Source organism: Mycteria americana, chromosome 2 (genome assembly GCF_035582795.1).
Source record: "Mycteria americana isolate JAX WOST 10 ecotype Jacksonville Zoo and Gardens chromosome 2, USCA_MyAme_1.0, whole genome shotgun sequence".
Lineage (NCBI taxonomy): Eukaryota > Metazoa > Chordata > Aves > Ciconiiformes > Ciconiidae > Mycteria > Mycteria americana.
This window is the reverse complement of record NC_134366.1, coordinates 132,071,716-132,088,408: the sequence shown is the minus strand read 5'-3', so window position 1 is coordinate 132,088,408 and position 16,693 is coordinate 132,071,716. Positions and strand designations below refer to the sequence as shown.

The window sequence follows — 16,693 nt, the reverse complement described above, 5'->3', positions numbered from 1 at the left end:
GGAGATGCTCCTAGTTGCAAGCAGTTCAATTAGATTCACTAAAGTCCTGTTTAGCATCTCTAAACATTCCTGCGTTTGTGTCTTTCTATACTTCCTATCCCTCCCTAACATTCACACTCTAAAACAGAACACAATATAGCAAAATTAAGGAAGTTATACCCATGTGCTGAGTGGGAATTTGTCCAAAGTGTCAAGTCAAATGTATTTGCTTGCTTTTGACTACAGGGAGGAAGAATATAAAGAGTCCCTGTCTACTAGACTCACAAATTATGAGGTTTTTGGAAAGGTAAGCTATGCAGGACATATAGCTAATGCCATATTTCTGAGACTGAATGGTCTCAAAAATAATTAAAAACACAGAAGACTGCCAAACTAATAACATGCTTAATAATATTTCTGTTTCTGACTAATTGTTTATGGGTATTCTTGGGGGGGAAAAAAAATCATGTTTATTCTTGGGTGGAAATTAAGGCAAGAATGTCAATGGCAGAGAGCAAATCAACTGTATATGGTGTTCTGGAAGACATATAATACAATTACAAATTTAGTTTCAGCTTCTGTTATAGTTTTGGTAGTTAGAACAATTCATCTTAATGTCAGATCAGATATCACATTGGTCTCTCAGTGGTGTTGACTTGCTAATACATTAATTTTTGCCAATCGGAATCCTGTCAAATGTATGTCAAATTTTGCTCTTGCAGTGAAATGCAGATGAAAATACTCTCATAACACGGTAGAGCTAATGATATTCTTCTGCCAACATAAACTCTGTATCTTGAGGTTGCTCCTTCATTTCCAGTATTGACTAGATTGTCTTGAACTTCTGCATGACTTGAACACAAGCTGGCATTTATAAATCTACTTTTGCACCCAGAACATTCTGTAAAATGTTGTAGAGCAAAGTTCACTTGTTGCCCTCGTAAACAACGTGCTTACAAAAAACTTAGTCTAGCTGTTCTATATTCTGGCACCATGGCTGCAAAAGTAACATTCCATTTTACATGGAAACAGCCTTTCTGACAGAACTGCAATAAATGGTCATGCAAAGAAGAAAGGATGGGTCCCAGGACTAAAGCATCACTCTGGAAATCAGACAACTAGATTCTATTCCTGCATCTGCGTTAGGCTTCCTGAGAAATATTAGATAATTCACAAGCCCGCTTTGCTTCACTTTCTCACTATACAACAAGGACAACATTTACATGTCTCTCACAGGGACGCTGCAAAGCTCTCTTCATACATTTTGAGATCCTCAGAAGACACAAGTCCAAAATTCTGTATTTTTTCTAAAATTTTCTGTTCATTTTGGGTTAGTTGCTATTTTTCCATAACTCAATTGACAGATCAAAAATTATCAGTTGTAATTCTCCTAGTTAACTTTGTAAAGCTAGTGGTTTTGCACAAGGATAATGTGATCTCACTTACAGTTACCTAGTCTCTCATATAGTCATGCAATTTCTATTGCCACTAGCAGAAGCTGTGCAGACAGAATAGGGGAGGAATAGCAACAAGCTGCTCAGCAAATATGTTGTAAATCTACTGAAGAACGTGGTCAATATAATAAAGACATCCCTCCACTACACTGTAATTAGATGTTGCAGGTACTCCAACTTCCTAAATGACAAGGACGCACAGAGATAGAAGACTGATGTATTTTGGGATAGATCTACACTGCCCTGAACAAACTTGCTAGAGTCCTAGCAACCATAGACCTGAGTTAGCACAATAGTCCCTCAGACTGGCCAGTCCTACTTCTCAAGGTACACTGCTGCTGGTGAGCACTGAACAGCAGTGTTGCAGCAAAAGTAGCAGCTTAAGGCTAATCTTTGCTAGCCTCTGCAACACAGCATTGACAAAATCATCAGACATCTAATCCTCAACCAAAGCACATGGTCAAAGCATTGTGGAGGTTCAAATGTCTGTTTATTAAAAATATTAAAAATTGGTTTACAACGTTCCGTTCTCCCTGTAAATTCTTCAGCTTGATATGGTAGAGTTTGGACATGGATGGAAATTCAAAGTCGTAAAATTTAAGAGATAACAGTGTGGGGGTATGGAGCTGTCATTCTGATGTGGCTTATATCAGTCATATATAGAACATAAATAAGACCTAAACTCCTACAGAGGTAACAAACAAGGGCATGGAAACACAGATATCTCATTGAGGTAAAGGAATCTAGATATCACAAACATCAGATATACTGGTCTTCTTGGGCATTGCCTATTAGAGAGGTCTTCTGACAAATGCCAACCTCACGCTCTTCCCAGCAAAAGGTTTTACAAAGCATTTGAATCATCATTTACAGTTCACTTGCTGGTTGACTGTGAAACTCCTTCTGATGCATCAACTAATCTGCGCCAAATTCTGTAATAAGCTCTAAAACGGATGGACCTCATACAGACCCTGCTTATGTGAGAGATTGCCAGCATTTATTAACCTTAATAATAGCATTGTGAATACAACGATAGTAGTAATTCTGTTCTAGAATATTCTAGAACACTACAAGGAAGTGGGGAACGCTCGGAGTGATGGCTTTTGTCTTCCCAAGTAACTGTTACGCGTGATGGAGCCCTGCTTTCCTGGAGATGGCTGAACACCTGCCTGCCCGTGGGAAGGAGTGAATGAATTCCTTGTTTTGCTTTGCTTGTGTGCGGCTTTTGCTTTCCCTATGAAACTGTCTTTATCTCAACCCACGAGTTTTCTCACTTTTACTCTTCCGATTCTCTCCCCCATCCCAGTGCGGGGAGTGAGCGAGCGGCTGTGTGGGGTTCAGTTGCTGGCTGGGGTTAAACCACGACATCTCTTTGTAGTATTTTTCTTCACTGTTACAGACAACACATATTATATTTTATAGTATCGGTACCAATACATATTATTGAAAAAACTATCCACCACTTTCAAAAGGGCCACATTTTCAAACAGAGGTAGCTTTGCCTCAGCCACACCCATATTCTAAATGTTTGCAAGTAGTTAAACAAGATTAGCCTGCTAATCAATACAACTATATGCTTTGCTCATTGCTACTATTTATTTTTTGAACAAGCATAGGACTAAATTCTCTTCTTACCAAAGGCAATGGGAACATTTTCATTAAACCATGCATTAGAAAACTTGGCCTTACTTTTTGAAATTGAAGCTTAACAAAGTTCATATTCTACAATTTGTCTCTAAGCATAAATTGAAATCCAGGTTTATCAGCAAGAAGTTCTTCCTAAAGAGGATGCAAGGACTAAATTTTAATTCCATTTCTAAATGAGCCATGCAAATACTCTTTTCAGTCCCCAGCATACCTATGATATTTTGAGTGGAATCAGTATGACCTGTTTTCATGTACTTAAGATGTTTAACTAAGTGAAAAGTGAAGTAAGAATTCCTTGGCTTAACAAGAGACTGTTCAGTGCAAAGATACTTCAGTAAAAGGATGGAAAGAATACATGTAGTGACCCCGTTTCTCTTTTATATACTGGAATAAGCAAAATAATGTCATTGTATTCCTGTTGTACAGAAAGTATCCTGCAATCTTTTTGAAATAAACTCAGGCTGGCATGAAAATCATTTGGATAAGTCAACACTTCAGAAGCAGGTACACCAAAATCCCAATGTCTAACACAACCACTACAGGCTATGCTTGACAGACAGTTATTAATTTCATGTAAAGCCACCTCATTAACAGAATTTCAGAGAAGTCATGTGCAGCAGCTGGATTCCCAAAAGAAAGAGAAATCACTGACTGCATTAGTTTAACTTCTACGGCATCTGCATGTAAGGGAGAAATATTTGGAAGTAGAAGATATTTTTGAATTATGAGCATACAGCTAGTAAATGTTGCCAAAAATATCATAACTAACATACCAGTAAAGTATCCAGGGTCCACCCATGGTGCTTGCATTTTCCAGATGTCTCAATTTAGCCAATTTGTTAATTGTGGCCTACAAACTTGGCACAGTTACACACTAACTAAGGAATATGTCATGGGCTCTCACACAGAAACTTAACAGTCTCATGAAAAAGGTGGATATAGACATGTAAGGAGTAGGATTAAAGGCCACACAAAAATCAGCATTATTTTTTCCTACTTCATACTTTCTTCAGTCACAAAAATAAGCTGCGTAAACAAGTACTGCTCATTGCACAGTGACAGTTAAACACTTTCTTTTCCAGTCCACTCAAGCTCTTTTCATCCTGTAGCTAGTCCAATATCAATACTCACTCACTTGACCTTCCTATACAGGCTAACAATGTGCTACTATTCACTAAAATGGGTGTCAATTATCTGTTACCAGGTTAGGTAACAGATAATTAGAGAAAGGAAATGTCACATTCTTGTTACTTGCTAAACTAATGGTACCAACAGACAGCTTGTTTTTTCCACCCTCAAGTACAACAAAGGGGAAAATGTTTTAAGAATAACATTAAAGCTCTGGATGAACTTTTCTTTTACTGTGTGGTTAATTAAATTATGCCAACACCAAGTATTTATGGTATCAGGGTGGTGGTTCTTGAAAGCTAGCACAAAACTCTCGTGTTAGAATGTAGCCACTTATATAGCTGAGGTTTTTCTGAGTGATCTGCGCTTTGCTAAGTCAGAGCAGGAATATTTTACTGGGTTTGAAACTTTCCACGGTGCTTAGGTGGGGAGTTAAAACACTGCCTGCCAGAGGATGTTCACTGGAATACAGCCTAGCATTGGCTGTAAGAAAGCTCAACAAAGGTCAGGCCATGCAAGAGAACTTAAGCTTTACTTAACCTTCATCACATGCATGCACATCAAGCTAACAGAATGATGCTGTGATTGGACAAGTGCACCTTATGTATGAACAAGTGATGCATGATAAGAAAGATTATGCTGGTGGCCACATAATAGTGCTTCAAAGAGCCTGAAGAAGCATGAAGATTAATTTAAGAAAGGGTACAGAGTAGTCACCTCAGTCCACAACCTAGGAGTAGGACTAGATCTCTGATTTACTCTCCTTTTGACTGTTGATTCTGTAACACCCTGACAGACTATGAACCGGCCTCTGCAATATATGTCTGTCATCTCCTGTTGGATTTACAGCAATATTTATCACTCAGGCATGAAGTCATCAGCCCTGAAAAAAAAACCAAACATCTAACAGTGTATTCTCTCTACAATGTAGGTTACTGTGAGCACATCAGACTTCGACTCTCTGCATTGCCTTCTTAGGGGCTAAAGGATTTTTTTTATATATCTTCCTGACATAAAGAAGGTCATCAGCCTTCTGGTCTGCAGTACGAAGAGTGTTGCCAGCAGATCAAGGGATGTGATTATTTCCCTCTACTCAGCCCTAATGAGACACATCAAGAGTGCTGTGTCCAATTCTGGGCTGCCCAGTACAAGAAACATGGACATACTGGAAAGAATCCGGTGAAAGGCTATGAATATGATTAAGGGACTGGAGTATCTCTCACATGAGGAAAGGCTGAGAGAGCTGGGACTGTTTAGCCTGGAGAGGAGAAGACTCAGGGGAGGATCTTATCAATGTGTATAAATAACTGATGGGAGGGGCTAAAGAAGACAGAGCGAGACTCATCTCAGTGGTATCCAACGAATAGTCAAGAGGCAATGGGCACAAGCTGAAACACCGTAAATTCCACTTAAATATATGAGAAAGAAATGGGTGAGAGTGGTCAAATGTTGGAACAGATTACCCAGAGAGGTTATAGAGTGGGTGATATTCAAAACCTGACTGGACAATGTCCTAAGCAACCTACTCTAGCTGGCCCTGCTTTGAGCAAGGGGCTGGACTAGGAAATCTTCAGTGATCCCTTCTAACCTCAACTACTCTGTAATTCTGTAGCATTCAGTGCAATGGCATCACCTTATTGACATAATTATCTCTAGGGTGAGAACCAGATTCAACATCACTGGTACTAAGAAATCCCTATAATGCACAGTGAAAATAATTTTTGTAGGAGATAGAACTGTTAAAGGGCTGCCAAAGAACTGGCTACATAAAGTAAGGGCCATCAAAAACTTTATCACTTTATCCTCTTCCCTTTCAATGCAAGATAAATTGATCTCTTCTTGTTTAGCATAAGGCCTGTACTGTATAAAGTATCTATTCTCTTTATAGAGTTGTACCAAGCCCAAACAAAAAAAATTATTTTTAAGAACAAAAGTGAGACAATAAGCCACACATTAGTCGTACCACTCGCTTCCGAAAAGTACTCAGATACTGAGATGATGGGAGGCATAAGAATGTGAACAGACTAGAAAATGGCTGAAGGGAAGGCAAGGCAAGAGCACAGATTAGTAAAGGCAGAAACTTGATTTGGGCACTTGACATCGGAAGGTGGGGGACCTCTTAACAGGGATACATTTAACAAAGGAAATTAGTGTCACAAAATTTCAGAAACAGCCACCTGAAGCCTACCAGGGGGCTAAATGGACAGCGTAACCTGGGAGAGAGGAGTGACTCAAGAGAGACAGACAGGGGTTTTTAATATGTATTCACTTCTGTTGCCATCAGGTAGGAAAAAAAAGTTTTATAGATATATGGCTGAAAGATTAAACCTGAAATTGAGTACATAAAGTTCTCTCAAGAAACTACCTTAAAAGGGAAAAACATATATACACACTCCATACTGCAGTACTCCATACTGCAGAATTACTGAACAAGTAGCACCACGTTTACTCACTCTCATTTCTTGAAGATGAGATGAATTGTGTTTTCTCCAAGATTGTTTATGAGCTCTTTACAATCCTTCTATGTTGTTTTCTTGGAACAAGCTAAATTTTGCTTCATGCACAGCCTGTAGCTGATGGAGATCATTCTACATACTTCTCCCTTTTACCTCAGTAAGGAATGAGGTTCATGTTGTTATCACATACATTTCGTAGAGAGATGGACAGTTTCAAGTGGAGTTAAAGCCAGCAGTACGACTGTTTTACGCTGCCTTAAGCGTATCTGACTAAAGCCTGAAGTTTTATTCAACTGTTTCTGGACCTAAATGGCCGTTACGGCAAACAGGGACAGCTGGAAAACAGCAGGACACAAGCTATGCCCAGCTTTTAGGCATTGCCAGTCCCATGGTTAAGAGAGTGGATAGCTACATTACTGCTTGAGGTCACTTTTGCAATCTTCCCACTTGGGAAGAATTCTCACTGAGCTCATTACAGGCTCTTTTAACAATGGGAGGAAAAGCAAGAAAATTGATTTGTTTCAACCTATTTTTATAACATTTGGTTTTCTCCCCACTGCTTCTCATTTTGCTTTAGAGATCTCAGTTTTGACTGATGAAAGAATGAATATGGATGCAGGGTACAGGAATGAAAGACATGCAGTGAAACATGACAGATTCTTACAGTCCATAAGGCTCATTCTAAAGGAAGGATTGTCAATTATTAATGCATAGATTATTTTAAATGACTGATAGATAATTTCATTTAAACAGGAGGAAACCAAAATTAAAAACAACAGATAAACTTCTAAGTATAACACCTCCATATGACACAATATAGCGTAAGGCACACCTGATGAACAGAATTCTTTACAAGCAAGGTACAGGTAACTGGAAAGAAAAAGGCTGGTTTTAACACTGTAACAATCTCATCACAGGAACACTATTTATTAAGTTTTATGATCAAGTATCTCTGCAAGCATTAGCAGGAGCCCTGCTTTTCATCTACCTATATTACTTTCTGGCATTTTGCCCTGATAGAGTATGGGAGTGTTTAAAGGACTATTTATACAGATGAAGAAACTTTAAATAGTGTAACTGGATATAGCACTAGCTTTACAAGTTAGAGAAATGGGCTCATGCAGCAAAATTCACACCAGGGATGGATTCTAGTTTCAAATTCTCAGAAAAATATCATGCATACTCCATGTCCCATGCTTGCAAACATGGAATAACTATCTTCCTTACAAAGACAGCCACCAACTACAAAATACAACATAAGGTTAAAGTGAAGATTTTGAAGATTTCTTAGAAAAAAATCCAGCACTCTTAATAGCTTAATATAGTGTTATTTAAGATAAACTTGACAACATGTTGAGATCAGTAAGACCAACACTGCCCTAAAGAGACTGCAGAGCTGATAATGGAGCAAATCACAAAGCAAAGCATGGAAGAATTCTCGTTACGGAGGTGCTGGGTCCTGCCACTCTCACTAAGGCTAGCATACAGTATTTTGAAAGCAGATCTACTGAACCAGTCAGTGTTTTTACTCACTTCATTATTACTAGAAGAGCAGAACTTGTACCTGAAGGTATGGAATTATTCTATATTGAAGTAATAAAAATTGAGAGATTGTAGCTGGCTTTTATGGAAGATAATAGGCTTACAGTCTTCTGCTTAGTTCTCTTTGATACAGAAGGGAATATTTGGCATGACCAAACATTAAAAGAATACTTATAAAAAGAATTTCTTTATCAAACACTGTGTACACTCTTAAGAGATAATTCGCCATGTTTCAAAGAATGATGATGCAGAGTACAGGGCTCTGGAGAATATAATTTACAATATAATTAAAGCTTCAGTGTCTTGAGCAACTCAACACACTGCCAAAATCAGTATTTTTGAAATCCTGAGAAATACTCAAGGACTGTGATGACACCAGAGGAAAATGCAGGAAACAGATCACAGTTGTGATGAAAGCTGTAACTTATGGTAGATTGATATCCCTCTATTGGAGGAGGAGTGACTCTCAACAGAAAAATTATGCCCTAAAAACTATGCCTGAATAGTAACAGAAACAGAAAACCATAGCCTAGAAGTAGTGTCTTTGAACACGCAGGAACGATTACACAGCAGAAAGGGAAATCCATCAAATTTAAATTCCTTTTCTTTCCTGTTCCCATATTGTTCATCCCTGACTTTCCCATCCGGTAGGAAAAATTGGTAAGCCACAAGGGCAAATATAGTGCAGTTTACACACAACTATCTTGTGAGAACCTAGAACCCAAGACTCCAGTCAGAAACAAGAAGTCTCCCCATCACACAACAACTGTAAATTACCTTCAGTGAATTTCATGTGCTGCCATCATATTGAAATCTCCAAGGGCAATAGCCTTGTTACATTCTACCTGCGTTACACTGGAGGTCAACCAGTTTTTAATCTAATTTATACAAACCTTAATCAGAGATAGCCAAAGTTAATGAACTTACACCGGCTGTATACAGCAATGCAAGCAACATCAAAATCAAGTCCTAGATGAGCAACAAAATCTCAGGAGTATAGAGAGGAGCACCATTTCATTTATTCAAGTTTTAATAACTTTCTTTTTTCATTATTTTTAACATTACTGAATATTCATTATTTACTTTTAGGTATTCAAATTACTATGCAGTTAACTGTACTTTCTATCAGACTACTATTCTTGATTTTTATCAGGATAATCCAGTACAGTTTTGTCTCCTCTTTTCGTGAGCCATTTCTCTGTCATTTCTTATGATTATATCTGTGACCAAAGGGATTTTGAACTGAGACGGTACTTTGATTGTTTTTGTGGAACATGATTGTGCTTTATTTTTTCCATTATATTATGCTGAATTCTTGCAGCTCCCTGCATCAGTTAACACTTTCTTTAAAAAAGGGGGGATTACCTGGAGTTTAAATAGCCTTCAAATATGCAGCACATTTCTACACAAAGGCTGCAAATCAAGGACCATTTAGTCAAGATTTTCCCCAAGGTACTTAACAGATTAAACTAGTGTAACAGAAAGCCATAGAGGATATCCAATTTTTCTGCAACTCACAGTTTTTAGCAATATTGATGTTATTACACAGTACTCTTAATGTTGGAAAACTGCAGAGTTACAAAGTGCTGAAATATTTGGAGAACACAGCTTTCTTTTGGATTAACAAAAGACTCAGCTACCTTATTAAATTGAGACATTTAAGGGAAAAAAATGTGGGAAAAGGAAGCAAAATTACTTTATCTGTTCTTTTCTTTCTCTCCCCATTGATCAGCGCTAACTGAAAGTTGAGTGATTTTGAGAAATAATGGATGGACAGTAATCTGGTCAGCCTTGAAGCTTTTATGGTGTGGTTAGAATTCAGGGAGAAGCCTCCTCAAGAACCTCTGAAGTTTAAAGGTTTCATTACACACAAATTTAAAAGTTTGATTACACCATTAGATTTTGTAAAAGGTTTAAGTTGTACTCCTCAGTCCAGATTCATCACACTTAAACTGCACCAAAGTGCTGTGCCTAGCCTCCAAGCCTCTTCCAGGCTTTCAGTGCTATATCACCAAATAAAAACATCAGGCACAAAGACCTAGGTATAGTGTAGAAGACCTAAACCTGGGTGCTAGTGTGGATAGCAACAGGTAAGAGCTCCTGGACCAGGTATCAGGTCTTGCTTTGATGCTGGGAGGATAAAAATGATGCTTTGAGAAACATACTGTTCCTTCCAAAGAGAAAGAAAACAAATAAATGTTCTTGGTACTTCCCTCAATGAACTGATTAAATGAGTAAGAACTTGCTGTCAGACAGCATTAACCAGCTGAATAAATATCCAAGATTATCATCTAGCCAGAATTATTTGAAAAGGAACACTTAAAGTTAGTCTTCAGATAAACACTGATTTCACCTTCCTGTTTTGATATGAGATAATCTTAAACCAGCATTATCTGTAAACTTTAGCCAAGTCACTTTCAATTTAAATAAATGTAAGGGAAAGACCACCATTGACTTGCCTCTGCAAGAACTTTCATATTTATACTTCAGACTGGAAAAGAAAAATTTAAAAAATCAAAGAAACTTCCTGTCCTATCTGTCACTGATTCCCCTTCATCTGTTTATTATGCATAAATCATTTCAACCTAAATGACGTATCGCAGATTTAACGATTGCAACAGGTACAGTCCTGAGGAACTATAGGAATTGGAGGAAATTGTAGGAATTATAGGAACTTGGAGAAGCCCTGGGAAATGTCATGTTTCTAAAGCACCTCCCAGAGGTTTCTCTGAAGAAAAGAGATATCTGCCCATTTGCTTGGAGAAGTGGGACATCGCTAGCCTAAATCACCTGAGTTAACCTACTCAGTATGATTGAACTCTAGACCCTAGCCATCCCCCTTTTCTTCTTACTTTCCCCAAGAAAAGGTTCACATGACAGTGTGCTTCAGTGGAAGTCTGAGGAAGCCCATGGAAGAATTTACAGTGGACACTTCCAAAGATGGATATGCAACACAAGTCATAGCCAGGACTATCTTATTACATCAACGCAAAGAACAGGCAAAGAAAGTTTTTTCTACCTCTGCAAATGAATAGCATCTAGTTAAAACTAGCACATTAAGCAGATGCAGGTATGAAAAGGATTCTGAGGCATGTCTGCTTGATGCAGTTCTGAATACATTTGCTGATTCAAATCTTACGGTCATAAAAGTCAGCCACTCCCTCAGAAATACTTAATGATCCTTACATGTGGCTTTGAGTCCTTTTTATTAATGCTATTATCCAGTTTTGCATATGTTTTGAATTCTCCAGTGTTTATATAACAGCCATACTATACCTTAAATGTATCTTCACTGTTGGGATTAAACAGCTGGTGTTTCCCAGTTCCCAAAATAATAGGACCAGAAGCTTTGTTTTCTCCATAAGCGTAAAGGGATACTGTTGCTGTTGTGCCAGCTGTTTCAAAATCCCCAGTGACTACAGTAATCTTCCAGTCTCCTTCTGTAAAGTAAAAAATAAAATCAAAATGCTTTTATAGCTGTTACTGATATGTAGCAAGTTACTTGAAAGATATAAATAAAAGCATAGTTTAGCCCAGGGACTGTAACGACTATGCACCTCCAAAGGTACATTACCTTTGTAACGACATTGCCTCCAAAGGTAATGATGCTGGGAGAGGCAACAGAAGATTGGCTAAATACTACCTTATTCAAACTCCTCTTAGGCAAGTTGTGTAACTTTAAAGATTTAGGAGGTTTGCAGAGTACTAAAGCTGGAAATAAGAACGCAGAGCCTAGTGAGATTTCTAGCGATAACCCTGTGGGTCATCACGGAAAAAGCCCAACCTCCAGAATTTGGATTATAACAATACATATAACCAAGAAATGCAACAGGAACAAGTATCAAAGCATCCCAATTAAGTACAATTTCCTCTCATTTTATGTTGATGTGACACATCAACAAGAGCTCTGTTTGCCTGGATGGAGGCATGACATTGAGATTAGCATGAAAAAAAAAGATTTTGGAGAAAATACTGACACTAGACGAGGACTCTTTAGAAAATCATTTTATATAAAGCTTCCCTGATACTAAAATATCATCTCTGCTCCCATACAACACACACAAGTTATTTAAATATCTGAAAGCAGCGTAATATAAATCTTATTTTAAAAAAGAACAATTCATATTTGGAAAATGTGTTTCTACATCTGAAAAGCTGGGATCGCATGCTCTCCGCCCCTCTTTTGATTGCAGCTTTTGCCTGTATGAAACAAGTTCCACTTAGTGACTTAAATTCATTGTGTGCAAGGCAAACAACAAATGAAATACCAGCCCACAGTCATCTTATTTATAAGTGCCACAGTATACACTGCAGTTTTATTAATAGAAAGCTGCCTGGTAATGCCTGCATGAATTAAATCTGTTGTCTGACAGAAGTATTTCTCTTGGGCCAGCCCCATTATCCCTCAGTAATTTGCCCCACAAAGACCAAACTGGAGCAGAAAGTTTGATCTCCTATTTTCCAAATTTTTGAGGTCCGCCTGATGCCTGGTTTTGGAAGGTGATAGATTTTTAAATACACATCAATACACAGCTGGGAATTCAGAAAACAGCAACAGCTCATTTGGTCTGATCAATCAAACCTGGCCAGCAGGTCGAGGGAGGTGATTCTTCCCCTCTACTCTGCTCTGGTGAGGCCCCACCTGGAGTTCTGTGTCCCTCAGCACTGGAGCCCTCAGCACAGGAAAGACATGGACCTGTTAGAGCGGGTCCAGAGGAGGGCCACAAAAATGATCAGGGGGATGGAACACCTCTCCTATGAAGAAACGTTGTTGTTCAGCCTGGAGAAGAGAAGGCTCTGGGGAGACATTGCAGCCTTTCAATATATAAAGGGGACTTTTAAGAAAGGCAAAGACTTTTTACCAAGGCCTCTTGTGACAGGACAAGGGGTAATGGTTTTAAACTGAAAAAGGGTAGATTTAAATAGGATGTAAGGAAGACATTTTTTACTATAAGGGTGGTAAGATACTGGAACAGGTTGCCCAGAGAAGTTGTGGATGCTCCATCACAGGAAGTGTTCAAGGTCAGATTGGACGGGGCTTTGAGAAACCTGATCTAGTGAAAGATGTCCCTGTCCATTGCAGGGGATTGGACTAGATGACCTTTAAAGATCTCTTCCAACCCAAGCCATTCTATGATTCTATAAAGTAAGTGAACCATCCAATTTCCACTAAAAATTGTCAGACTCCAGCTTGAAACAAACTCTTTTGTGCCTTTGGAAATTTGCATCCTCACAGCTTTCTCTATAGACCCACTTTCTTGACAAAAGAACCATAGCTCCAGGCTGCAAAAGGATCAACATCAATTAGAAGGGTGAAAAGCCTCTATACACTGAAGGTGGAAACAAAAAGCTAAGGCAGGGGCTCCCTGCCCCATAGAAGAGCTCATTTACCAAAAAAGTCAGCCTCTTCTGTTTTCAAACAATATAATATTAATTCCTTAAAGACAAATCTCCTTTGGACTATTTGGCTGGAAAATAAGGACAATTCAGTTTACAAGTGCTTATGAAGAATGGTGTAGACAAAGGATAAAATACGACCCACTACTCCTCCTAAAAATTCAAAAGTCATTCAGAAACAAATATTCATTTTAAAGCAGGCAAAATGTATTTTCTTTTGGACTTGTTCATTGATTTATTGTACCTCAAGTGGTTTTGATGGGCTTTTCTATTCTATTACCCTCTCCAAGCCTCTCTTTTTTTAAGCAATGCAGTTTTGAAACAACACAGTTGGTACTCTTGAGACTGTATATTCTAGCTAGCTCAACTCCTGCCTCCAAAGGATAAGTGTAGTATCAGTAAACTATTTTGCACACAAGTATAACTCTCAAGGTAAAAAAGGGAATCAAACTTCCCCAAAAATAGGATAAAAAAGAGTTTGGTTTGCACTCCTCTATATTGACTTTGAGGCTTTTTCTTTTTCTGGAAACAGACAGGACTTTGTGTTTGAAGGACAATGTGGGTATAGAGGAATAATTCTAAAATTTCTAATCTCTTTGATGCCAGAAGCATGCATTCCTGCATGCTTCCAGATAGAAACTGAAAACAGTAAGTATTACAAACACATAATTCTCATTCTCTTTGGCATAAAAAGCTAGGGTTTATTTTGATGAGGTAGAATACCAATAGTTCCTTAATGAATGAAGAGAAATACACATTGAAGAGAAAAGAATACAGAAAAATGTGTAATGAGGTGACTTTCATTTAGCATACATGGAGGAAAGGTGCAACCTGACACCAAGTACGTCCCTGGGGACATCAGAAAGTGGTACCTTACCATAGATGACTTCCTAGAAATTTTCTTTTTTTTTTTCTTTTCTAGAATATTAAAAACAGTATAATACACTAGAAATTTCTACTTCCCAGAAAAAGAACTCTGTTTTACAAAAAATGTCGTATAGAATGAAAATTAGATATTTAAAAAAAACTCATGGGAAAAAAGTAAGTGAACAAAATCTCACATCAAGCACTCAACCAGGAATTGGAGCAGTCCCTGTAGGTGTGGAATACACAACTTCAAGTCTCTTTCCCACTGTTCTGTATTTCAACAAGAGGCTATTATTTGGTCCGTATGCTTTTGCGTACCTAACTCTGATTGAGACGTTTGCAACAAATCCTCCTTGTGTTTCCATGAGACGTCTCTCTCACAGGGTCAGGATGAGAGTGCTGTGAACAAAATGTTCACTGCAAGACCAAGCCCATCTCCACTGAAGGTAAGCCAGTTGGATATACACTTAGTTTACTCCTGCTCTTTGTCATCTTTTGTTAGGTTTATGCGGCAATTTTTACCTGCTGCAACTTTTACTGTATAACCAGACAAGCACAGTTAAGTGACATAGCATAGAGATCCAGCTGTAGGTGCAGAAAGGACTAAGCAGACTGATTTGAGCTATGTAAAGGAGGATCTCCAGGTGCAGGCCTTGTGGAAGAGAGGCGTGCAGAACAACTAAGGCACAGAGTGATGGACAGGTAGAAAATTAATGCCTTCTGAAAAAGGCATAGAAAGGAAGAAGGGCAAAGGTACTTGTGATTCAAAATAAAGTTATAATAGAGGGGGATTTTAATATAATTCGTTAGATAACTGGGTACAAATTTTATCAATAACTACTCCCCACATGGATACTATTTAAGACAAGGTATTTGGGTCTTCGTGGATATCTTGATATAATAAATTATGAATAAACATTTTCAAACTTCCTCCCAACAGCTTCTAAATTATTGTTCAACATACAGCATGGAGCACTTCTCACAGCTGAGAAAATGTTATGTGCTATTAAGAAATGTAATTTAATCTGCACTGGTTGCAAGGAGAGAAAAGTCAAGCTAAACAAATAAGAAATCACAGGTAAAAGAGAAAATGAAAAACTAATGGTGAGAACAAAACTATATATAGCCAAGGAGAAAGAATCATGGTTTAAAATGTTTACTATAAAAAAAATTGAAATTAAGATAGATCACCAATAAGTACAAGAAAAATGTGAATTTTCAAACAAACAGAGAGAAAATTAACATTATGGAAAGAAAAATGACAGAATAAAAAGAAAGCATAAGCAAAGTGATTTATTGTTTAAATTAAAATGTGAAGTTCAGAGTTTAATAAAATGTTCAAATAGTGTGCTGTAATTAATGTTTTAAAATAAATACAAATGGCAACAAATGTGTAAAGCAATTAGTTCTGAAACAGAAAGTCTTCATTAAAGACAGAAGACTAGAGCAGCATTTACCATTTGCTTCTTCTTGCATTTTCAGCTGTTGATTCATTTGAAATTCTGCCAAAAAAAAAAAAAGCAGTTAATAAAGGATCTATCCTTTAACATTAAAGAAAAGGTTTGAAAGAAGAGATGAAAAAGACATTCTGTGATTCTAGCCAATACAAGAACACTTTCCTTCTCATTCATTCCCTCATTACTTTCTCACTGTCACCTATACCCATTATACAATGCAAACACAAAGTGTATTCTCTCAGAAATATAACAAAGGAAGCCACAAAATGGTTAACTTTCAAATTTAAAGTGTAACTTCAGCCGAGATGTCTTCAGAGGAAAAAATTACAAATTACTGATCTTACTTCCATCAAGTTACAATAAAACTTACCTTGAGGGTACAGCTCAATTTCTGAATGAATTACACCTTGGAACATAAATGGAAGCCACCTAAGAATAAGAAAGAAAATAAGAAAGCAGGTAGGAATCAATTTTTTCTCTACCATATTACCATATAACTGAAAAATCCACATCTTATTTTCATACTGAATACATATAACAGCAAAGGGTCTCTACCTCTAAAATTTTAGTATTTGATGTGATAGATATTAAAGTAGAAATAATTTGACCCAACAAAGAATTTTATCTGTGCAAAGGTAAGAGCTGTGTAAGTGTAAAATATACCTGTGTCTGATTAAGAGACTCATGTGGCACGACTGTACTTATTTGTATAGCTAAACAGAAGAATATGGCACAAAACATTTTTTTCAGCACTATGGACTGAGTA

At 37.6% G+C, this 16,693-nt stretch overlaps 1 protein-coding gene across 1 annotated transcript in view; it reads right to left on the bottom strand.

Annotated features, from left to right (window-relative positions):
* Positions 1-16,693, bottom strand: part of RP1 (RP1 axonemal microtubule associated) — a 183,254-nt gene that overhangs the window by 104,675 nt on the left and 61,886 nt on the right. Inside the window, exons 22-23 of the mRNA XM_075495462.1 lie at positions 16,298-16,356; positions 11,483-11,646 (exon numbers count right to left, since the gene is read on the bottom strand). Of these exons, the coding sequence (XP_075351577.1) occupies positions 11,483-11,646; positions 16,298-16,356 (223 nt within the window). The remainder of the gene's footprint in view (positions 1-11,482; positions 11,647-16,297; positions 16,357-16,693) is intronic.